At 46.3% G+C, this 25,360-nt stretch overlaps 1 protein-coding gene and 2 long non-coding RNA genes across 3 annotated transcripts in view; 1 reads left to right on the top strand and 2 right to left on the bottom strand.

The window, feature by feature from the left end:
- DNAH9 (dynein axonemal heavy chain 9) overlaps nucleotides 1-25,360 on the top strand; it is a 334,173-nt gene that overhangs the window by 298,983 nt on the left and 9,830 nt on the right. Inside the window, exons 65-67 of the mRNA XM_027047332.2 lie at nucleotides 890-1,081; nucleotides 3,677-3,847; nucleotides 9,373-9,555. Of these exons, the coding sequence (XP_026903133.2) occupies nucleotides 890-1,081; nucleotides 3,677-3,847; nucleotides 9,373-9,555 (546 nt within the window). The remainder of the gene's footprint in view (nucleotides 1-889; nucleotides 1,082-3,676; nucleotides 3,848-9,372; nucleotides 9,556-25,360) is intronic.
- LOC128313539 (uncharacterized) lies at nucleotides 7,531-9,409 on the bottom strand. The gene is made up of 2 exons (XR_008294411.1): nucleotides 8,700-9,409; nucleotides 7,531-8,665 (listed from the first exon to the last, which is right to left on the bottom strand). It is a non-coding gene; the product is annotated as an uncharacterized LOC128313539 (long non-coding RNA).
- On the bottom strand, nucleotides 10,801-13,802 carry LOC106986556 (uncharacterized). Its single transcript, XR_003416595.2, has 2 exons — nucleotides 11,500-13,802; nucleotides 10,801-11,181 (listed from the first exon to the last, which is right to left on the bottom strand). It is a non-coding gene; the product is annotated as an uncharacterized LOC106986556 (long non-coding RNA).

The raw sequence follows: 25,360 nt of genomic DNA on the forward strand, positions 1-25,360 counted from the left end.
AGTAGAGGGAGGAAGGACCAGCCCGGGGCCAGCGGGAGGCCAAAAAGAGCACCACGGGATGTCAGGGCCAGGAAAGCTCAGGAAACCAAACTGGTGACTCACGCCTGGTGTGATTCTTTGTCCCAGGGCCCACCAGACCACCCCTGTGCGCCTGTGGCATTGTGGGGTGCTGTGGATTGGCAGAAGAGACCCCATGCTCACCTGATACAAGTTCCCAGTTTAATCAGCCAAGAACACCATTTAAGGGAATGTGTAGACCATGAAGGCTCTTCTAGTTAGCAGGCCAAACATAGTATCAGCAAAGGCCACCTCCCCTTCCTGGTGGGGCACATGAATCAGGCCCAGAAGCCCTAAGCTACTCCTCTGCCCCCAGCTCCACGGCCCTTGCCCCCATAGCACCGTCTCCTCATTTCCTGCACTGAGACATGGCTTTCCCCAAGTGGTTTCCCGCCTGACTCCAATATCGTGACTTTTGTGCTCTATTTCATTCACTTTGAACTTTGAAAGGAGACCATAAATTAATGCACTAAGTAATGGCAGGAAATTAGACAGACAAGTATCCTGGTTCTTCCTTTATTCCATTTGACATTTACTTATTTAAAGGACTTGTAGGTAAAGCCTGACTTGATTGCCACAGTTAATGACCGTGGAAGAGGGTTGGCATATATGCAAGGGGGTTGGCACCTTGCCTCTCCTCACCCTTGGCTGTAACATCTCAAGCATTTCGTGAGCTCCCAGGCGTGCCCGACTCTTCGGGGCACTAGGGGTATGCAGGTGAAGAAAGCGTTGCTTCTAATTTGAGAGGCATCCCATCTTGCGGCTGACACTCTGTCCACGCGTCAGGGCAGCCCCGATGTCTGTGTGGAGGTCTTTCTTCCCTGTGTCTCAGGTCCCCTATGATGATCTGCGCTACCTCTTTGGAGAGATCATGTATGGAGGCCACATCACAGACGACTGGGACCGGAGGCTCTGCAGGACCTATCTGGAGGAATTCATCAGACCGGAAATGCTAGAAGGAGAGCTGTGCCTGGCACCCGGGTTCCCACTCCCGGGCAACCTGGACTACGCTGGTTACCATCAGGTAAGGCTCTGCTCATACGGGACCTGGGCCTTCCTTCAATTCTGTTCTGCAGGACCAGGATGCACACACAGGGCCAGGGAGGAATGGCCTAAAGAACAGAGCTCAGGGGCCCCCGGGTGGCTCAGTCGGTTGAGCATCCAACTTCAGCTCAGGTCATGATCTCGAGGTTCGTGGGTTCGAGCCCCCCGTCGGGCTCCGTGCTGACAGCTCAGAGCCCAGAGCCTGCTTCGGATTCTGTGTCTCCCTCTCTGTCTGCCCCCTACCCCTGCTCGCGCTCTGTCTCTCTATCCTTCAAAAAAATAAACAAACGTGGGAAAAAATGGTTTTTTTAATACAAAAATAAAGAACAGAGCTCATATGGAGTTCGGTTCTCAGCCCCAGGTTTGCCCTGTTCGGTTTGAGAGCTGTTGGGTGCCTCGCCTCAAATTAGTGATAACAATTGAGCTTTTGGAGATCTTTCTATTCTTGATGCTTGGTTCAATAATTCTATTTGTCGCTCTTTTTCTACAAATAACATCTGGGGCTTTCATTAGATTGCTTTCATCCAAGATATTGACAAAGCCATTAGGAAGAAAATTCCAGGTTCAGAATTTAGCCAACTTTGGGTAAAGTTTATATTAGTGATTCTAGGTATCTTCAGAGGGACAGGAGCTTGTGGGCAGATCACTTAGCCCCCCTGTCTCTGAGGGCTGCTGTGAACACAGACACACACACCCATGTGCACACACACATTCCCAGAGAGCTCTTCTGACTTCTCATTTCACTGTGGCCACAGCTATTTTTAAAGTGCCCATCTTTGCCCATTTAGGCTGCCACGGGAGATAGATTAGAAGATCATTTTTTTAAAAAATCTTTTTTGCCGCTTGACTTTGAACATGCCTAGAATAACTTTGAATACCAAACTTAAAGGAAATACCGGTCATCAAGACATTAACGACAAACTTAAAAAAAAAAAATTTTTTTTTTGAATTCATAAAATTTAAAAAGATAAGATGTCAAAGTCATTCAATGCAGAAAACCTTGGACCTATGAAAAGAAATTTAAAATGGTAAGGCTATTTAAAGAAAATAAGAGGAATGTGGGGTGGTGGGGGGACGGGTTAAATGGGGGATGGGATTAGGGAGGGCACTTGTCGGGCTCAACACTGAGCTTCGTAGGTAAGAGATGAATCACTGGGTTCTACTCCTGAAGCCAAGACTACGCTGTATGTTAACTAACTTGAATTTAAATTTTTTAAAAAAGAAGATAATTTTTAAACTACTTTCCCAAAAGGCTTCAGGGCTTTAGCCAAGAAATTTGTGCAAGAGCACCCCCTAGTGTCCACGGGGCAGTCCAACAAGAGGCTGGAGCCAGAAATGGGCAAAAACGGTGTGGTTTGCACACTTCAAAACAAGTGAGGATTTTCTTTACACCTCTCTTTTTTTTAATGTTTATTTTTGAGAGAGAATGTGTGAGTGGGGGAGGGTCAGAGAGAGAGGGAGACACAGAATCCGAAGCAGCCTCCAGGTTCTGAGCCATCAGCACAGAGCCCGATGCGGGGCTTTAACTCACAGATCTGAGTTAACTCACAGATCATGAGATCATGAGCTGAGCCGAAGCCAGACGCTCAACCAACTGAGCCACCCAGGCGCCCCTTTACATCTCTCTTTAATCCCCCAGTTAATAGGTGGTTACAGGGCACCTACCAAGAGTTTAGGAGTGTGCTGGGGGCCGGAAGAAATACAAAAATAAATACACAAGTTTGCCTTCGAGGGATGAGCAATCTTTCACTTAGACTCGAGGATGCTCACACCAAGAAATCATCAAAATCAAATTAGGAACCAACCTTGAGGGGCACTTTCTCACTGTGTAGTGCAAAGAACTAGAAGGGGCACTCAGAACATTCGGAGAGGAAAGGGAGCCTTCAAAGCTGGGGACCCAGCCTAAGCAACCGTAGGGGTGCATTGCCTGGATGGCACGATTAAAAAAATGTTTCTAATTCAAGTAATTTTTGCCAGGGGCCCAATTCCCCGGTTATCAGCGAACCTCGCCTTGTCCCACAAGCTCTCTTTTGCATCTGTGGTCCCATATTTGCATTTAGGTTTGTGATCTCTGATTTAGATAAATGGGGGGGGGGGGGGGGAGAAAAGGAGTTTAAGGGCAAAGGGGCGGGGACCCTGGGAGAGCTTGAGTGACATACCAGGAAGGGATCCGTATTTCTTAAGGACCCTGAGAAGGCCCTCCGTGTGTGTGGAGGGACAGGTGTAGACCAGGGAGCGGCAGGAGCAGGGCAGACTGGGAGGGATCAAGTCCCCCAAGCTTCTGCAAAAGGAGCATGGCCCCGTGGGCGTGGAATTTCCGGAAATGCGCCTGGCGCACAAAACCAGATGGTGTGGAGGCGAGGCTGGCAGAAAGGATGTCACCGGGAGGCGGAGAACATGTCCACGTCTCAGCAGGTGTTGGTGAACGGCGTCCGCCTGGAGGGCCAGAGGGACGCGGGTGCCTCACGCCTGCTGTGACCCACCGCCGTCCCTCAGAGGACGACCCGGAGTGGGAGATGGCAGACGGGAGACACGTCTCGGTCTGTCTTTGAGCGAGCTTGCCCCCGGCTTCCAGTACATTGACGCCGAGCTGCCGGCAGAGTCGCCCCACCTCTACGGCCTGCACCCCAACGCCGAGATCGGCTTCCTGACCCAGACCTCGGAGAAGCTCTTTCGCACGGTCCTGGAGCTGCAGCCGCGGGACGGCCACGCCGGAGACGGAGCAGGGGCCACGCGGGAAGAAAAGGTATGTGGACGGACCGCTCGAGATCCTTCCGGGGAGCCGAGGATGGCACAGCGAGACGCCCCTTCCCGCTGGCCGCGTTGGCAGGGCGCGTGCAGACCACACTGTGCACAGCCGCCCCTCGCACACGGCTGGTGTGGCCTTGACCCACCAGGCTGGTCCTCTGTTTAAATCACAGGAAGCCCCTGCCGTTGGGTTTCGTGGTTTGCTTGTCGTTCGTTCTTTTTTTCTTTCTTTCTTTCTTTCTTTCTTTCTTTCTTTCTTTCTTTCTTTCTTTCTTTCTTTCTTTTTCTTTTTCTTTCTTTCTTTTCTTCCTTCCTTCTTTTCTTTCTTTCTTTCTTTCTTTCCTTTTCTTTCTTTCTTTTTCTTTCTTTTCTTTCTTTCCTTTCTTTCTCTTTTCTTTTCTTTTTCTTTCTTTCCTTTTCTTTCTTTCTTTCCTTTCTTTCCTTCTCTTTCTTTTTCTTTCCTTTCTTTCCTTTCCTTTTCTTTCTTTTTCTTTTTCTTTCTTTCTCTTTCTTTCCTTCGTTCCTTCCTTCCTTCCTCTCTTCCTTCCTCTTTCCCTTTCTTTCTCTTTCTTCTCTTTGTCTTTCTTTCCTTCCTTCTTCTTTCTTTCTTTCTTTCCTTCCTTTTTCTTTCCTTCTTTCCTCTTTCTTTCCTTCCTTCCTCTCTTTTTCTTTCTTTCTTTCTTTTTTCTTTCTTTCTTTTTTTTTCTTTCTTTCTTCCTTTTCTTCTTTCTTTCTTCCTTTTCTTCTCTTTCTTTCTTTCCTTCCTTCCTCTTTCCCTTTCTTCCTTTCTTTCTTTCTTCTCTTTGTCTTTCCTTCCTTCTTCTCTTTCTTTCCTTCCTTTTTCTTTCCTTCCTTCCTCTCTTTCCCTTTTTCTTTCTTTTTCTTTCTTTTCTTTCTTTCTTTTTTCTTTCTTTCCTTCCTTCCTTCCTCTTTCCCTTTCTTTCTTTCTTCCTTTTCTTCTTTCTTTTCTTTCCTTCCTTCCTCTCTTTCCCTTTCTTTCTTTCTTTCTTCTCTTTGTCTTTCTTTCCTTCCTTCTTCTTTCTCTCTTTCTTTCCTTTTTCTTTCCTTCTTTCCTCTTTTTTTCTTTCTTTCTTTCATCCTTCCTTCCTTCCTTCCTCCTTCTTTCTCTTTCTTCTTTCTTTTTCTTCTTTCTTTTCTTCCTTCTTTTCCTTCCTTCCTCCCTCCCTTCCTTCCTTCCTTCCTCTCTTTCGTTCTTTTCCTTCCTTCCTTCCTTCCTTCCTCCCTCCCTCCCTCCCTCCCTCCCTCTCTTTCCTTCCTTCCTTCCTTCCTTCCTTCCTTCCTTCCTTCTTTCAGTTTATTTATTTTTGAGAGAAAGAGTGTGTGCATGCTGGGAAGGGGCAGAGAGAGACAGGGAGAAAGAGAATCCCAAGCAGGCTCCACGCTACCAGTGCAGAGCCCGATGCGGGGCTCAAACTCACAAACCGTGAGATTGTGACCCGAGCCGAAGTTGGATGCTGAACCGACTGAGCCACCCAGACTCCCCTCTTTAATTTTTTAATGTTTATTTTTGAGAGGGCGGGGACAGAGAGAGAGGGAGACAGAAGTCGAAGCAGACTCCTCACTGATGGCAGAGAGCCCGATGCAGGGCTTAAACCCACGAACTGTGAGATCATGACCTGAGCCAAAGCCGGGCACTTCACCAACTGAGCCACCCAGATGCCCCAGCGGTTTGCTTTTCTAGTTCACCCAAAGAGTATTTCTTTTTGTTTTTTTTTTTTTAACGTTTATTTATTTTTGGGACAGAGAGAGACAGAGCATGAACGGGGGAGGGACAGAGAGAGAGGGAGACACAGAATCGGAAGCAGGCTCCAGGCTCTGAGCCATCAGCCCAGAGCCCAACGCGGGGCTCGAACTCACAGACCGCGAGATCGTGACCTGAGCTGAAGTCGGACACTTAACTGACTGAGCCACCCAGGCGCCCCTCTTTTTCTTTTTTTTTAATGTTTGTTTATTTTTGAGAGAGAGAGAGACAGAGCATGAACAGGAGAGGGGCAGAGAGAGGGAGACACAGAATCCAAAGCAGGCTCCAGGCTCTGAGCTGTCAGCACAGAGCCCGACACGGGGCTCAAACCCACGAACCGTGGGATTGTGACCTGAGCCGAAGACGGACGCTCAACCAGCTAAGCCACCCAAGTGCCCCTCAATAGTCTCATTTTAACTCAGTCACCTCTTTAAAGGCCCTGTCTCTAAACACAGTCACATTGTGGAGGGGAGGATGTCCATAGATGAGTTTTAGGGGGACACAACCCAGCCCATCACGCTGGCTCCAGCGGCCCCCCTTGGACATACACCCTTTCCTGTTTCCCCCATTTGCCCTTGACTGCTGGATTTTGCTGGTGTCGAACAACTGACTAGTCATCTGGAGAAAAGCGAGGCAGGGTTCCTCCCTCCTTATATCACAGATGGCTGCATTTAAATATGTTTCAATGAAAACATAAAAAGTACTAAAAGAAAACTTGGGTGAACGCTTTTGTGATCTTACAAAGAGGAGGGCATTATCAAACCTTCTTTTAAAAGAAGCAGCTCGGAATCTATAAAGATTGACACATTTGGTGACTGGAAGAAGTTTAAAACCAGATCTGCGAAGCAAACAAACCTCGCGAATGAAGTCAGAGAGCAGCTCGGAGAACCCCTCTGCAGCACAGACACTGGGAAGTGGGCGGATCTCACTAACACATGAAAAGTTCTTACATGTGGAGGACAAGAGAAGGACAGAAGATGGGGACAGACGGACACAAAAGAAATTCACACAGTTATTCGAAGGGCCGATAAAAATAGCACAGGATTGTCAATGTCCCTCCCGACTAAATGAAGGTATGTGAGATATCATTTTCCACCTAATGGCCAAGAGTTTTAAAAGTGACAATATCAAGGGGTGGCTCAGTGGGTTGAGAGTCTCCTGATTTCGACTCAGGTCATGATCCCGGGGTTGTGGGATCAAACCCTACATCAGGCTCTGCACTGAGCCTGCTTAAGATTCTCTTTCTCCCTCTGCTCCCCTCCCCCCCCCCCACTTGTGCACACTCACTCTCTCTCAAACGAAAATAATTTAAAAATTAATTAGGAGCGCCTGGGTGGCTCAGTCGGTTGAGCATCCAACTTGGGCTCAGGTCATGATCTCATGACTCATGAGTTCGAGCCCTGCGTTGGGCTCTGTGCTGACAGCTCAGAGCCTGGAGCCTGCTTCGGATTCTGTGTCTCCCTCTCTCTCTGCCCCTCCCCAGCTAGTACTCTGTCACTGTCTGTCTCTCTCTCTCTCTCTCTCTCTCTCTCTCTCAAACATAAATAAAACACTAAAAATTTAGTAAAATAAATAAAAAATTAAAAGTGACAGTATGCAGCAGTGAGGGCACAAGAAAACAGACATTCTGGACCCTTACCTTCCAGAACAACAGCTGCTAAAATTTAAAATGTTCACATTTTTTTTTACCCAGAATTCTGTGTCTAGGCATTCAACCAGTGGAAAGACTCCAAAGTACACAGATTTCATGGTATGTTTGTTTATTACAGGATTGACCGCAGTCGTACAAATGATAAGCAGCCCAGATATCCATCCCAAACAGCAAAATAATATCTACTATATACTATTTATTATATATGTAACAGTATATATACAGCTACAAAAAATAAGGCAAGTCCATATATACTAACAAGATAGCGTGTGCAGGATTTATTATAAGACGAAAAGCAAGTATGACAGGACTCCCTTGGTGATAGATGGAAAGAAAGGAGGGAGCGAGGAGTGAAGACAGGACAGACAGACAAAACTGATGCGTGGGGGGATAATGGATGGATGGTTATATGCATCAAGGACATCTGCAGGAATCATAAAGTAACAGTTAACAGTGATCCCCCCCCACCCCCCGCCGAGGGAAGAATTGTGAGAGGGTTTTGTTTGTAATGAATACCTGTAACGCTTAGATTTTTATGGGAAACAGATTGCTCAAAAAGGACAACAAAAAGGCAGAGACGTTCGCTTGTGCAAACAATCAGACCACATCCCTTGCAACCCTCTCCTCCCACGGAGGGGCCCGCAGGCTTCTCCGTGTCTGTGCACCTGCTCCCTTCCCAGCAATCCTGCTCGTCCTCAGGCCTGGCCTCCAGATCCTGCTCGGACGGATCAGGACACGGGAGAAGTCTCTTTCTCGGTGTCCGGTGTATTTTGGGGACAGCGCCTGCAGCCTATCTTTTCATCTCTTTGTGCGTGATGTCCGATATAGGGCTGTTTCTCCAAGTTCAGCCCCGGCGATAGAAATAGGATATAATTTTAGCCATTTGTCTTCTACCCCTGGCAACAGCTCTCAGGCACCGGTAAAATTCCATTCTGGTTTTTGCTGTGACAGCACCAGAGACCCCTTTGTGACAGGGAGATAAGGTTTTACTTTCCCTTTTCAGACATCAGCTCTTTTCCTAGAGAATGTATTGTGTGCTAACAATACAAGGCAGAGTGAATATTAATAACCCTTTCTGTAGGTCTGTATAGCTTTCAGATGCTGCCACATGCATCAGTTCACTCAATTTGATGTCTGCATCAGCCCCTGGGAGTTGGTGGGGGCGGGGGGGGGGGGGAGGTGGAGAAAGACACTCTTGGAAATTTTTATAGATAAAAAGATGGAGACCTAGATGGCTTGCTTGCACTCGCGTGGGTAATGCATAACGGAACGGTATTAACTCAGCCGAGGCTCTTTGGTTGTAAGCAACAGAGACTACTTTTGCTGAAATGGGCAAGAAATAGCCCACTCTGTCAAAAGGAACTGACCGAAGGAAGGACAGATATCCCAGTGGCTCTGGGGTCCTTACAGGGCACTTCTGTCAGTGGTTCCAGCCACTTTCTGCCCCTGAATCTTGGGCCAGAGATTTTTGTGCTCCTGGGAGTGATAATCTGGTTGGCCTACGTAGATCATGGGAGGATCGGGCTCTGTGACTGTACCCCAAAACAGTGGGGAGGAGGGGATTTCCCAGGTGGAGACGGGGACCTGTTACAGAAGAGGGGGGACAATGGGCAGAACAGTGTGCCAGGAGCCCGGCTCTCTGGCCCCCTCCCTCCCTCTCCGCTGGCTACATGTTCTATTATGACTGTACTTGTTCCGTTTTTCTTTCTCTGCTGACAGACCTCCTGGGCTTATTCATTTACTTCAAAATGGCAGACTCAGCCTCCAAGCGCTTGCCCCCAAACAACCCAGGATCTGAGTGCTTCATTTCCAACTTTCCGGGAGAGACACCCTGGTGGTTCTGGCTCCCGTGGTCTAATTAGCTGATGGCTTGTGTGGCCAAAGGAAGCGTGGGGCTGGGGAGGAGGTTCACGTGTTGGATGGGGATGCTTCTTCCAGGACCCAAGGACAGAAACTGCAGGGCGGCCTCATGGAGACTCTGAAGGGAGTAGACAATGCGAGAGTATGGCGGGGGATCGCTGACGGGCGTCCTGACCGCCGTATCGCAGGGGAATGGAGTCCTGGAGAGTTAGAGCCCCTTCTTCACCCTGTGTTTCCTGTTACGGGCCAGGTCAAGGTCCTCCTGGAAGAAATACTGGAGCGAGTGACAGACGAGTTCAACATGCCGGAGCTGATGGCCAGAGTGGAGGAGCACAGCCCCTACATCATCGTTGCCTTCCAGGAGTGTGAGCGGATGAACATCCTCACCAGAGAGATCCAGCGCTCGCTGAGGGAGCTGGACCTCGGCTTAAAGGTACGGTGGGTGAGGTCTTGGTGGGAAGGGGCACCGCCAGAGGACACGGCCGGACCCCCCTGGGCAGAGGGGGCTCCCGCGGACTGGGGCGCTGGAGAGCCGTCCTAGAGCGATCTGAGTGCCCGGGGAGGTGTGGCTTCCAGACGCCAGGGTCTGGCTGGGCTGCAGGGAGGTCAAGACGCAAGGCTCCGAAAGCATGCAGCTGCGAGGGTGGAATGAGCCCGGCTGGCTCGGAGCCCCCCCCAGGAGACCACACTCCGAGGAGCAAGGAGAGGGTCTCCCCAGCCCGGTGTCTTCTACTGACGTAGGATAAGTTGCTTCCATGGGGGTCAAAGTAGCGCTGAATAAAAGTACAGGTTCTAGGGGCACCTGGGCGGCTGTCGGCTGAGCGTCCGACTCTTGACTTCAGCTCAGTGTGTGAGTTCGAGCCCGCGTCAGGCCCTGTGCTGCCAGTGCGCAGCCTGCTTGGGATTCTCTCTCTCTCTCTCTCTCTCTCTCTCTCTCAAAATAAATCAACGTTTAAAAAAAAAAAAAACAAAAAAAACAGGTTCTAGAACTAGACGGTCCTGGGGTTGCCTCCCAGCCCCTGTGATTCTTTGCCGTGTGGCCCTAGCGAAGTGACTTACATCTCACTGTATCTCAGCTTCTTTGCCCGTAGAACAGGCGTAATGGTCCTGCTTCATAAGGCTTTGGGGAAGGACTAAGTTAAGTTGATCCACATAGAATGTTTAGAACCATCCCTGGCGTGTAGTAAGTACCCCCAGAGTATCAGCTGATGACTGTTATGGCCCCATCGGGGGAAAGGGGAGAATTTTCACCTTTGACAACATCAAGGTTGGATTGAGAGATCCAAGGTAATCGCACAGGCTCTTCCTACCTCTTGAGCAATGAAAGAGTCTGCTGTTTCTGCCCCCAGTGACTCAAACAAGTTTACGTACCAGCAGAGAACTGTTCAGGGGCCTGGCGTGGACCCCGACGGACCGTGCACCTCGATGACAGCTGAATGGGAGGGCAGGCTGCCGTTCAGGAGCTGAGGAAGGGGACTGCGGTCCGTTTACACTGGCACTTTCAGACGGAAGAGAAGCTGGCAGCGAATGCTCGGCCGGGCCCGGAGGTCCGCGGTGTGACCCGTGGCCTGGGGCGCGGCTCTTGGAGTCACACAGCCACGGTTACAACAGCCGTGCATCTTGTCACAAGTAGTCACATAGAAACTATGAGACAGCCTGCAAAATCTACGTTAGTGGGTTTTGTTTTATCTGTTCATTTCCTTCTCCCCACCCCTGCCTGCCGGTTTAGATGGAGGGAAACCAGGAGAAAGGACAGAAAGGCGTGTCGAAGACCGTATTTGGTCGTTTCCAAATTACGTGCCAGCTTGTGATCAAATGAAACACAGAGTTTCATAGAACAGTCACGAATGTGAGCAAGGCCTTTGCCTGTCACATTACGCAGGTCTGTGACTGTGGTACACAGGTCTCTCTTGGTAATTACCTCCAGGAGCTTTGCTGTAGCCTTAGCTTATCAAATCCGTGCAATTTGTGCAGTGCACTTACCCATCCATCTTCCAATCCATTCAGTCGTGTTTCTTCCGAGAGCCGTGACTGGGGTTGGGTGAATCCCCGAGTGTGCCTGCGGGCAGAGGAAGGGGTGGGTGAGGACGTTTCTGCTTGCCTTCCCCAGTCTGGTCAAGCACAGCTGACCGATGAGTGCCCTGGACAGGTCTCAGCACTCCATGCCGGTGGGTGCAGGGAGACCGAAAGGGGGGCCTTCCTCTCCAGAAGGAGCACACAGGCAGATCCCAACACAGGATGCACAGAGAGCCGTGGGAGGAGGGAAGGCCCCAGAGGAGAAGTGGCTGGAGGGGGCAGGGGAGAAACCGGTGGGGACAAGGAGAAGAATCTTCCACCAGTTCCAAAAGAGGAACCCTAGCCCTGCTCTAGGAGCTACCTGCTTTGGCCGGAGCAGAGGGTCCACGCAGGCGAGTAAGTGGGGTATGGTGAGTTTCGGAAGGTGGTGACAGAACACTGACCCACAAGCAGTCAGGACAGCTGTGCATTTGTGGCCTTTTCCTCCTGGTCCCTCTGTGAGCTGGAGAACACTTTTTTTTAATTTTTTTAAGTTTATTTATTTTGAGAGAGAGAACGGGAGAAGGGCAGAGAGAAAGAGGGAGAGAGAGAATCCCAAGCAGGCTCCACACTGTCAGTGCAGAGCCCTGTGCGGGGCTCGAACCCACGAACCATGAGATCATGACCTGAGCCGAAGTCAAGAGTCAGACAGACACTCAGCCGACTGAGCCACCCAGGCGCCCGAGAGCAGACCCTCTAAAACGCTGTCCTCTAAACCCAGTCTCATTAGGACAGGCCCCTAGACTGGCCTGGTCGCCTGTATCTTCAAGCAGCAGCCAGGTGATCCTTGGGATGAGCCGTCTGTGAAGCACAGTGTTAAGTAGGTAGAAGAAGAAGGTGGTGAGATCAGGGGGCGAGGGGATGGCGACAGAGTTCAGAAAGGGGAGCGACCTGATGGCCCAGGGGAGGGGCTGGCCGGGGAGGGCCCCGCCACACAGTGCGCATCTGCTCAGCTCCTGGCTTCCCACCAGGACGCTGCTGGGACAGCAGGACGGGCTCTGTAGACCGGCTCACCTGGCAAGAGATTCTGAGGTTCCCCTTCTTGCCGTCCCCTTCTCTGGGACACAGTCACTTTAAAGTCCTGGGAGTGGTTCAGGAGGACAGAGGGCCACTCACGCTACCCAGCACACCCGACAGGCTCAGACTCGGCCCCAAAGTTAGGAGGGGGGGTAACGTTTTAAATCATTAAGTCAATACTCATAGCATTTATGGTAGAGAAACTTGTAACCATTCACAACTAGCTGGATGGGAAGCCGGAAGGCTACCCAAAAAGTATCAGCTGAACTGAGAGGCACAGTACGCTAAGCCCGAGGAGCGGAGGGGCTCAAAGCACAGAAGAGGTGGAGGAAGGTAGGGGAGCCGCCTAAGGGACGTCATTTTGCCACAGCCACGTTCCCAGGGAGAGGAACCGTCTTGGGGATTCACCACAGTAAGACGTCTGGCTCCTTGGGGCGCCTGGGAGGCTCACAGTTTGTGAGCTCGAGCCCAGCATCAGGCTCCACGCTGCCTGGGATTCTCTCTCTTTCCCTCTGTCCCTGCTCCTCTCTCTCAAAACAAATGAACTTGGGGGGAGAAAAAAGACCTCTGGCTTGTAGCCATAACACAACAAAGAATTAGGTCCTGGGAGTACTCCAAGCTGATTGGCCAAAGGTACCGACTCCCACTAACCAAACGCACAAAAGTCTGATGTACAAAACTCCCAAAGGCCAGTTTCTTTCTTTACAGTAACAGCTAGGTATAGCTTTCAAAGAGCCATGTATGGATGGCAGTGGGCCCAGGAAAATCCTCTGCCTGGGTAGAAAAATTACATGAGAAGCTAAATTCCTAGATCTGTACTGTCTACAGTAGCAACCAATGACAGGGTAGCACTTAAAATGTGACTGGTCCAAATTGAGATGTTCTGTTAAGCAGAAATGAAACACCGTATTTAGGAAAGAGGCTGGGAAGCTTGCCTCACCCACAGATACAACTAGGTGACACATCTGTGTAAATAACCCAGAAAATGGCCCGAAGACTGGCAGAAGAACCTCTACAACTGAAAGTAAAGAGGCCGCATCAAAGAGGGTGGGAAGGGGGAGAAACAGACTGTCACACTGGGGAGCACTCACAGCGGGGACAAACCCCCGCAACATCTGGCTTTGAAAACCGGAGGGGCCAAATTACATGAGTTCTTACAACCGGCGGAACTCAAAAACCTAGAATTTTAAAAATCAGCAGGCTCGGCTCTGGGAGAACCAGAGGCCAAAAGGAAACCGAGTCCCTTAAAGAAACAGGACAAAAGACAGCCTGTGCAGATACAACATCAAAGCAGGATTTTGAAAAATGCCTGGGAGGGAGAGTTATTTACTAATCTCCGAGCATGTCTGGAGGGGCAGAGATCCTAGGGAGACTCCCCCAGGAACAAAGGAGCTGCCTCCCCCGCCTTCCAGCATAAACCCAAGGCCACCTGTAGGAACCAGTGTAGGGACATTTACTACCGAAGGAACTTGTTTCCGCGGTATGCCACTGCCTCAGTCCTGCGCTGAGTCCCCTTCCCCAGGAGACCAGCGCAAACCTTCCTAAGACCACATCTCCCCCAGCTCGCGCACTTTGAGGATCCTCCCCCTCCAACCCGGCTGGCCTTAGTCCCGGCTGGCCTTAGTCCCGGGGGCGGGGGCAAGTTCCCTGTAGCAGAGGACCGACGCACAGGAGTAGGGAACAGAGGAAGCACAAAGGCAGTAAAATTAGCGATACCTATAAAAATCGTTCAAGGGATTCACAAGATCAAAGGATGGAAAGCATGACCCCACGTGCCTAAAACATGGGGGAGAAAGGGGTAAATATTTAGTGCTTTAGAAGGCGTTCAAACGGAAGCAGCCATCAACTTCCCATGGACGGTTATATGCAAAAGGTGTTATACACAAACCTAATGGTAACCGCAAGTCAGAACCCAGCAGATGTACAAAAAATAAAGGGGAAGGAATCCAAATCTGTCTCTAAAGAAAGCCCATTTATAGTGAGAGAACAAGAAAGGAATAGAGAAGAACTACAAATACAGCCATAAAGTAACAAAATGGCAATAAATATGTACATACCTGTCAATAATTCTTTGCATGTAAATGGACTAAAGCTTCCAATCAAAAGACATAGGGTGACGGAACGGATAAGAAAACAAGACCCATCTGTATGCTTCCTCCAGGAGACTCATTTCAGATCTGAACATGTGTGCAGATTCAAAGTGACGGGATGGAGAAGCATTTATCCTGCAAATGGATGTGAAAAGAAAGCCGGGGTAGCAATACTTACATTGGACAAAATAGACTTGGAAACAGGCCGTAACAAGAGACAAAGAAGGACGTTAGATATTCAGGGGACGATTCAACAAGAAGATACAACAATCGTAAATCTTTCTGTGCACCCAACATGAGGGCACCCGAATACATAAAACAATAACGCATTTAAAAAAGTAACCGATAGTCATACAATAGTAGGGGCCTTTAACAACCCACTTACATCAATGGAAAGATCATCCAAACAGAAAGTGAACAAGGAAATAGTGGCTTTGAAGGGGACACACACACACAAACACAAAAGGAAAGGGGGTACCTGGGTGGCTCAGTCGGTTAAGCGTCCGACTTCGGCTCAGGTCATGATCTCAAAGTTTGTGGGTTTGAGCCCCACATCAGGCTCTGTGCTGACAGCTTGGAGCCTGGAGCCTGCTTCGGATTCTGTGTCTGCTCTCTCCCTGCTCCTCTCCCACTCACACTCTCTCTTCAAATATAAATAAATTTTATTATATCAAATATTAAAAAAAAATGGGGGGAGGGGAGAAGAAAGACACATGGACCAGATGGATTTAACAGATATATTCAGAACATTCCATCCTAAAGTAGCAGAATTCACATTTTTTTCAAGTGCACATGGATTACACGGTAGACCACATAAGTCTCAACAAATGCAAAAGGCTCGAAGTCATACCGTGCATCTTTTCTAACCACGGTGCTATGAAACTAGAAATCAGCTATAAGAAAAAATGTGGAAAGAGCACAAATACATGGAGGTTAAAGGACATGCTACTAAACAATGAATGGGTCAACCAATAAATCAATGAGGAAAGAAAAAAATACATGGAGACAAATGCAAATGAAAACACAATAGTCCAAAATCTTTGGGACGCAGCAAAAGTGGTTCTAAGAGGGAAGTTTAAAGCAATGCAGGCCTATCTGAAGAAGCAAGAACAATCTCAACCTAACCTTCCACCTAAAGGAGCTAGAAAAAGAAGAACAAACCATAGAAGGAAGGAAATAATAAAGATTAGAGCAGAAATAAACAAAATAGAAACTTTAAAAAAATAACAATAGAACAGTTCAGTGAAACCAGGAGCTGGTTCTTTGAAAAGATCAACAAAATTGATAACATTTTAGCCAGACTCATTTAAAAAAGAGAGAGAGAGAGCTAGAGGACGAAAACGAGATCATAAAGAGGAGAGGGCCTCCTGGCTCAGTCAGTTAAGCATCTGACTCTCGATCTCAGCTCAGGTCTTGACCTCAGGGTTGTGAGTTCAAGCCCTACGTTGGGCTCCATGGTGGGTGTGTAGCCTACTTCAAAAATGCAAAAGGAGAAATAAAAACAGACAGCTCAGAAATAAAAAGGATTATTAGAGAGTATTATGAAAAACTATATGCCAACAAATTGAACAACCTACAAGTAATGGATAAATTCCTAAGAGCATATAACCTCCCAAAACTGAATCAGGAAGAAATAGAAAATTTAAACAGACCAATTATCAGCAATGAAATTGAATCAGCAATCAAAACCCTCCCAGAAAAACAAAAGCCCAGGACCAGATGGCTTCACAGGTGAATCTACCAAACATTAAAAGAAGAGTTAATATCTACTCTTCTCAAACTATTTCAAAAAATAGAAGAGGGAGGAAGATTTCCAAATTCACTCTATGAGGCCAGCATTCCCCTGATACCAAAACCAGATAAAGACATTACATAAAGAGAACTATCAGCCAATATCTCTGATGAACAGAGATGTGCAAAACTTAACAAAATATTAGAAAACTCAATCCAACAATACATTAAATACATCATTCACCACAATCAAGTGGAATTTAATCCTGAAATGCAGGAGTGGTTCAATATTCACAAATCAATGAACATGACACTTCACATAAATAAGAGAAAGGATAAAAACCACCCAATCCTTTCAATAGATGCAGAAAAAGCACCTGATAAAGTACAATCTCCATTCATGACTGAAAAAACAAAAAACAAAAACCTCCACAAAGTAGGGTTACAAGAAACCTACTTCAATATAATAAAGGCCACATATGAAAACATCACAGCTAACATCATCCTCAATGCTGAGACTCTGACAGCTTTCCCCCTAGAGTCAGGAACAAGAGAAAAATGGTCACTGTTCCCACTTTTATTGAATGTAGTACTGAAAGTCCTAGCCACAGCAATCAGACAAGAAAAAAATTTTAAGGCATCCAGACTGGTAAAGAAGAAGTAAAATTTTCTTTTTTTTTTTTTAATTTTTTTTTTAAACGTTTATTTATTTTTGAGACAGAGAGAGACAAAGCATGAACAGGGGAGGGTCAGAGAGAGGGAGACACAGAATCTGAAACAGGCTCCAGGCTCTGAGCTGTCAGCACAGAGCCCGACGCGAGGCTTGAACTCACAGACCGCGAGATCATGACCTGAGCCAAAGTCAGCCGCTTAACTGACTGAGCCACCCAGGCACCCCAGTAAAATTTTCAATATTTGCAGATAATATGATACTATAGATAGAAAACACTAAAGGGGCACCTGGATGGCTCAGTTGGTAGAGCATGCAACTCTTGACCTCAAGATCATGAGTTCAAGCCCCATGTTGGGTGTGGAGCTTACTTAAAGATTAAAAAAAAAAAAAAAAAAAAAAACAGGGGTGCTTGGGTAGCTCAGACAGTTCAGCGTCTGATTCTTGGTTTCGGGTCAGGTCATGATCTCACGGTTGGTGAGTTCATGCCCTGCATCAGGCTCTGTGCCAAGCCTGCTTAGGATTTTGTCTCTCTCTCTCTGCCCCTCCCTTGCTTGCTGTCTACCTCTCTCGCTCAAAAATAAATAAATAAGCATTTGAAAAACAAAAATCCAAAAAAAAAAAAGAAAACCTTAAAGACTTCACCAAAAAATTACTAGAACTGATAAATGATTTCAGTAAAGTTGCAGGATACAAAACCAATGTACAGAAATCTGTTGCATTTCTATACACTAATAATGAAGCAACAGAAAGAGAAATTGAGAAAACAATCGCATTTACAACTGCATCAAAAATAACAAGATACCGAGGAATAAACTTAGCCAAAGAGGTGAAAGACCGGTCATCTACAAACTATACAACATTTATGGAAGAAATTGAAGATGACACAAACAAATGAAAAGACACTTCACGCTCACTGATTGGAAGAACAAACATTGTTAATATGTCCGTCCTATCCAAAGCAATCTACAGATTTAATGCAATCTCTATCAAAATACCAACAGCATTTTTCACAGAACTAGAACAAACAATCCTAAAGTTTGTATGGAACCACAAGAAAATGAGAAACAAAGCTGGGGGTATCACAATTCCAGACTTCAAGTTATATTACAAAACTGTAGAAATCAAAACAGTATGATACTGGCACAAACACAGACACATAGAGTAATAGAACAGAACAAAGCCCAGACATAAACCCATGATTATACAGTCAACTAGTCTTCAACAAAAGAGGCAAGAATATGCAATGGGGAAAAAAATCTCTTCAACAAATGGTGATGGGAAAACTGGACAGTTACAAAAGAATGAAACTAGACACTTTCTAATGCCATACACGAAAATAAACTCAAAATGGATTAAGGACTTAAATGTGAGACCTGAAACCATAAAAATCCCAGAAGAGGACACAGGCAGGAACTTCTCTGACATCAGCCCTAACAACAGCTTTCTGGATAAGTCTCAGAGGCGAGGGAAACACAAGTAAAAATAAACTATTGCGACTTCATGAAAAGAAAAAGCTTCTGCACAGCGAAGGAAACAATCAACAAAACTAAAAGACATCCCACTGAAAGGAAGAAGATATTTGCAAATGACATATCTGATAAAGGGTTAGTGTCCAAAATATATAAAGAACTTTTACAATCAACACTTAAATAATCCAAATTAAAAATGGGCAGGTGCCTGGGTGGCTCAGTCGGTTAAGATTAAATACCCGACTCAATTTCGTCTCAGGTCATGATCTTGCAGTTTATGGGGTAGAGCCCCATGTTGGGCTCTGTACCGTCAGCATGAAACCTACTTGGGATTCTCTCTCTCCCTCCTCCAATCACACATGCACATTCTCTCTCTCGTTCTCTCTCTCAAAAATAAATAAAACCTCAAAAAAATTGGCCAGAAGACATAAACAGACATTTCTCCACAAAAGACACACAGATGGCTAAAGACATATGAAAAGATGCTCAACATCACTTATCATCAGAGAAATGCAAATCAAACCACAATGAGATATCACCTCCTATCTACCAGAATGGCTAAAATTCAAAACACGAGAAACAAGTGTTGGCGAGGACGTGGAGAAAAAGGAACCCTCGCGTACTGCTGGTGGGAATGCAAATTGGTGCAGCCACTGTGGAAAGCAGTGTGGGGGTTCCTCAAGAAGTTCAAACCAGAACTACCCTATGATCCAGTAATCTCACTACTCGGTATTTACCCAAAGAATATGAGAGCACTCATTTGAAAAGATATGTGCTCCCCTATGTTTATTGTAGCACTATTTACAATAGCCAATTGATGGACCAACCCAAGTGTCCATTGACAGATGAGTGGATAAAGAGGATGTAGTGTGTGTGTGTGTGTGCGTGTGTGTATACATACATATATACACAATGGAATATTGCTCAGCCATAAAAAAGAATGAAATCTTGCCGTTTGCAACAACATGGATGATCTAGAGAGTATAATGCTAAGTGAAATAAATCTGAGAAAGACAAATACCATATGATTTCACTCATATGTGATACTTAAGGAACAAAGAAAAAAGAAACCAATGAAAGAAAAGACCCTGAACTATAGAGAACACACTGATGGTCACCAGAGGGAAGAGGGTGGGGGGATGGGGTCACTCTAAAGTGATGGGGATAAGAGAACATTTATCAAGATGAGCACTGAGTAATGTACAGAATTGTTGAGTCACTATGTTGGACACCAGAGACTAACATAACACTGTGCATTAACTACACTGGAATGAAAATAAAAGGAAAAATTTTCCATGAAAAAGTAAAAATAAATAAATACCATATTTCAATGATATAAGACAAAAAACATAAAATATCCTATTAATTTGTATATTAACTACATATTAAAATATTTGACATTTTACATATATTGAGTTAAATGAAATATATTATGAAAATTTAGTTCATCTGAGTCTTTTTAACTTTTTTTTTGTGGCTATGAGAAAATTTAAAACTACACACACGCCCACATTTGTGGCTTGCGTGATACTGCGTTTGGGCGGTGCCCTCTCTGGTGGAGCCGTGACCAGCCTAGACCCTGGGTAGGGCTGGGAATTGTTTCTGATTATTCAAATGTTTTTTTAAATATAGATTTTTTTTTAAGTTAATTTATTTATTGTGTGAGAGAGCAAGCAGGGGAGGGGCAGAGAGAGAGAGAGAAGCCCAAGCAGGCTCCGCACTGTCGGCGCACAGAGCCCGATGCGGGGCTCGAACTCACAAACTGTGAGATCACAACCTGAGCCAAAATCAAGAGTCAGACGCTCAACCGACTGAGCCACCCAGGCGTCCCTGATTATTCAAATGTGTGAGGACGTCAGACTTTTTTCCCTAGGCTTTCGATGACTAATGAACAAGACCTGTTTCTAAATACGTGAACGATGCTCACACTGAAGTCCACCTTGCTGACTTGGACAGCTACTCGGTTCTTTGTGCCACTGTGTGCTGACTGCGTGTGCAGGTCTGACGGGGGGGCCTTGCTTTGGCCCTTCAACGACTTCCGGTCACCACTCACCGGGCAGCCGATGTGGCCCTCGTGCCTCCAGTCTTCCATCAGAAGACCCAGCTAGACGGGCTGCTGTCTCCCTCAGTCGGGAAGCCAGATGGGAAGGGACGCAGGCCCATATCGCTCCTGCTTCCCACCCCCCGCCCATCTCCTCACCTCCTGTGTTTCATACAAATGAAAGCTGGTTGCAGAGACCACTTTCCTAGGGAAGGAAAAACAGACAGGAACGGGCCACCAGGACAGGGTGCATCCTGTAGCCCCTCGAGAAGGAGTCCATGTTTTCTCTGTAAGCTGTCTTCTTGTTGACTCTTGACCTGTTAGCAAGTGAGTACAGATATCAATCAGGGTCACACAGGGTGCAGGTGGGAGGAACTTGAGGAAATTGGGCTTGAACAAATGTAAAAAAAGGTTTCCGTATGACAGTATAGCTTGAGTCCTTAAGAAGGGCCCACTTACCCAGAGCTTGGCCACAGAAATTTCCTGTCTGACTCACCCCAGCCTCCACCAATCTGTCAACACCTTAGGAAACTGATGTTTTCTTTTTCTTTTAAAAAAAATTGTGTTTAATGTCTATTTATTTTTGAGAGAGGGAGAGAGAGAGCACAGGGGAAGGGCAGAGTGGAAGACACGGAATCGGAAGCAGGCTCCAGGCTCCGAGCTGTCAGCACACAGCCTGACGTGGGGCCCGAACTCACAAACCATAACACCATAACCTGAGCCGAAATCAGACACTTAACCGGCTGAGCCACCCAGGTGCCCTGGAAACTGATGTTTTCTCAACAGCTTTCCGGACATGCTATCCTAGATTATGTATTTCCTCTTCTCCTAAGAAAAGGACACAAGTTACACTGCGTGAATTTGGGGCGAGGTTCTCCCTTTACTTCTCAGCTCCTGCTATGAACGTGAGTCATATCTACTTCAGCTCAAGGTCGTAGGAATACTGACTTCAGAAACCTTACTGCAAGGTGAATGGTGTCCTCTTTTCCTAAATTGTTCTTCGCTCTCAAACTGGCACCACCTCAGAGACAGTACATTCTCTAAGGCTCTGTCACTTGCACATTCAATTAGCAAATGCAAAACCATCGTCAGAATGAATTAACACCATATTACAAGCAGATGTGAGAAACTTTTAAGAAAGCCAAGTTATGCATTTTATGTTCCTCTATCAAAATGATTCCAGATTTCCAAATGGTGTTAAAAATTAAGTATTGCATTTTTTTTTTATTATAAGAGTTTATTTTTTTAGAGCAGTTTTAGGTTCACAGAAGAATTAAGAGGAAGGTACAGAGCTTTCCCACATACCCCCTGCCCCCGCACGCAGCCTGCCCCGCTAGCCGCATCTCCCACCAGAGTCGTCCATTTCTCACAACTGAGGAGCCCACACTGACTCATCACAATCACCCACAGCCTGTAGTGTAGTCTACACTGGGGCTCACTGTTGGTGCTGTACATCCCAGGCGTTTGGACAAACGCATAATGACATAACTGTGATATGAGACAGAAAGGGAAGAAGAAATGCAGTCCCTTCATTGTGCAAGCTTACGACGTGCACGCGGTTTCTGGGCTACAGTTCAGGAAAGAGCTCTGCAGTTGTGCTGCACCGAGACATGCAGAGCAGAGCTCGTGGAGGCCACGGTGGTGGAGTCTGCAGGCCAGAGTGCCTATGGCAGGGAGCTGCCCAGACAAAGAGTCTCAGACATCTGCAGAGAGATCCCCCGACACTCTGCTGGCTGATGCTCTCTCTGCACATGAGTGAGAAAACTCTACCCAAGCTGGGAAGGAACCATGACAAAGGAGCAGAAAGAATTCTTGGAGCTCATGCAGAGCTGGGAATAGTTTGTGTTCCCACCAGCTGGAGCAGAAAGCAAGACAAAAACAGGAGGCATCAGGGAGGATTCTCAGAAGGGTAGCAACTCAGCAGCGGGCTGAACTGGACCCAGACTAAGACTGAAAGCTGGTCTGCACTCCCCCCACAACAAAGCTGAAATGCAAGCCTCCAACAGATCCACTGATTTCAAGTAAATTAACTGCAGGCCACAAAAAATTATTTCCAGTACTATTTAAAGGAATACAGTGAAATCCAGCACTCAAAACTGTAAAATTCATAGTGTCTGACATAAACTAATTACAGGCATGTAAAGAAACAGGAATATCTGATCCATATCCAGGAGAAAAGCAGATCAGTTGAAATGGAGCCAGCAATGGCAGGGATGATGGAATTCACAGGCAAGGAGGTTAAGAGCCAATTGTAAGTTTGCTCCGTATGCTGAAGAAAAAAGAGGAAAGTAAGAGTGTGATGAAGTACAAATAGAAGATAAAAAATGAAATTGACAGAGATGTAAAATACAGTAGCTGAATGAAACATGCACTTTGGAAGATTTGCAACTGATGAAAACATAGCAAAAGAAACTATCCGAAGTGAAGGAAAAAGAAAAAATACGTTAAAAAAGTAAACAGCACAACAGTGACCTGTGGTCTCATGGTCTAACATACAATAATTGGGGTCTCAGAGGACAGAGGTAAAGGGGAGAATCAGACAAAAAAAAATACTTGAAGAAATGAGAGCCACAGTTTTGCAAATTTGGTGAAAACTGCAAACCCACAGGCACAAGAAACTCAACAAGCCCCATGAAGAATATACCCAACGAAAACTCTGTAAAGGTAACTCATAATGAAGTTGAGGAAACCCAAGGGTAAAGCAGACGGGCTGAGGGGCAGGAGCGGGGCTGAAGTATATGCAAAGGAGCAAAGAGAAAAATGACAGCAGACTTCTCATAGGGAGCTATGCAAGCCAGAGACGGTGGAGAGAGATCCTTAAAGGACTAGAGGAAAAGAAAATGATAAACCCAGAACTCTTTGACCAGCCAAAAACAAAGCAAAAATTCTTCACAAAAGAAAGCTAAATACAGGCATGCTTCATTTTGTTGCATTTCACTCTACTGAGCCTTGCAGGTAATGCATTTTTTACAAATAGAGGTTTTGTGGCAGCCTCGCACTGAGCAAGTCTGTAGGTGTCATTTTAACAACAACATTTGCTCACTTCATTTCTCTGTGTCACATTTTGGTCATTCTCACAATATTTCAAACTTTTTCAGTATTCTATTTGTTATGGTGATCAGTGATTTTTGATATTATAAATGTAATTGCTCTGGAGTGCATAGACCATGCCCATTTAAAACAGCAAACTTGGGATGCCTGCGTGGCTCAGTCAGTTAAGTGTCCGACTTTGGCTCAGGTCATGATCTTGTGGTTCGTGGGTTCAAGCCCCGCGTTGGGCTCTGTGCTGACAGCTCAGAGCCTGGAGCCTGTTTCGGATTCTGTGCTCCCTGCTCCTCTCTCTGCTCCTCCCCGATCGCTGTCTCTCTCAAAAATAAACGTTGAAAGAAATTATTTAAAAAAATAAAATAAAACAGCAAACTCAATTGATCATTGTTTATGTGTTCTGACTGCTCCATCGACTGGCCATTCCTCTGTCTCTCTCCCTCTCCATTGGCCCCCTGTTCCCTGAGACACAACAATATTGAAATTAGGACAGTTAATAACCCCACAATGGCTTCTAAGTGTTCAAGTGAAGGGAAGAGTCACACGTCTCTCACTTGAAACCAAAAGCTGCGGGTGATTAAGCTTACCAAGGAAGGCATGTTGAAAGACAAGACAAGACATAAAGCTAGGCCTCTTGCACCAAACGGTTAGCTAAGTTGTGAATGCAAAGGAAAGTTCTGGAAGGAAATGCAAAGGGCCACTCTGGGGAACACACAAATGATAATAAAGTACAACAGCCTTATTGCTGATGTGGAGAACGTTTTAGTGGTCTAGATAGATGCCCAAACTAGCCACGACATTGCCCTAAGCAAAACCCTCATCTAGAGCGAGACCCTAACTCCCTGCAATTCCACAAGGGCTGGGAGAGGTGAGGAAGCTGCAGAAAAGTCTGAAGCTAGCAGGGGTTGGTTCTGGAGGTTTGAGGAAAGAAGCCGTCTCTGTAACATTAAAATGCCAGATGAAGCCACAAGTACTGAGATAGAATCCGCAGCAAGTTATCCGGAAGATCGAGCTGAGATAATTCGTGAAGGTGGCCACACTAAGCAACAGGCCTTCAGTGCAGACAAACAATTTTCTATTGGAAGGGGACGCCATCTAGGACTCCCATAGCTAGAGAGAAGTCAAAGCCTGGCTTCAAAGCTTCAAAGGGCAGGCTGACTCTCTTGTTAGGTGCTACTGCAGCTGGTGATTTAAGGTGAAGCCAGTGCTCATTCACCACTCCCAGAATCCTAGGGCCCTTCAGAATGATGCTAACTCTACTCCACCTGGGCTCTGCCCGCGTGGAACAACAGAGCCTGGATGACAGCACATCTGTTTACGACACGGTTTACAGAGTATTTTAATAAATAAGAAAGCAGAGTGGGAACACTTCCCAACAAATTTTATGAGGCCATAAAGTACTATGAGAAAAACCAAAGATACCACGAGAAAAGAAAATGAGCCTGGGTGGCTCAGTCAGTTGAGCTCAGGTCATGATCCCACGGTCCGTGTGTTCGAGCCGGCATTGGGCTCTGTGCCGACAGCTCGGAGCCTGGAGCCTGCTTGGGATACTGTGTCTCCCTCTCTCTCTGACCCTCCCCCCCTCGTGCTCTGTCTCAAAAATAAATAAACATTAAAAAATTTTAAAAAAGAAAAGAAAAGGGGGAACAAATACTCCTCATAAACCCAAATACAAAAATCCTTCGCAAGATGTTGGTAAATGAAATCATACAACATAAGAAAAGGATAACACATCGTGGACACATGGGGTTCATCCCAGGACTGCAAGGCTGGCTTTAACGCTGAAAACTCAATCAATGGAGTTCACCGTATAAATGCACTACATAAGAAAACCACGTAATCATCTTCATAAAGGAAAAAAAAAAAGCATCTGACAAAATTTAACAGTGAATCTTGATTTAAAATATCAGAAGACTAAGAAAAGAGACTTTCCTCAACAGAATAAAGGACATCTAAGGAAAACTTATCGCTCTTAATGTTGGAAGATGATTTTTTCCCTCTAAGTTTGGAAGGAAGCAAGGATGTGTGCCCTTATCACTTTTATTCTCGTTGGAATGAAGGTCTTAGATAGTATGATAAGGCAAGAAAAAGTTGCACAGATGGGGTCTCATAAAAGA

This window comes from Acinonyx jubatus, chromosome E1, assembly GCF_027475565.1.
Source record: "Acinonyx jubatus isolate Ajub_Pintada_27869175 chromosome E1, VMU_Ajub_asm_v1.0, whole genome shotgun sequence".
NCBI classification, from domain to species: domain Eukaryota; kingdom Metazoa; phylum Chordata; class Mammalia; order Carnivora; family Felidae; genus Acinonyx; species Acinonyx jubatus.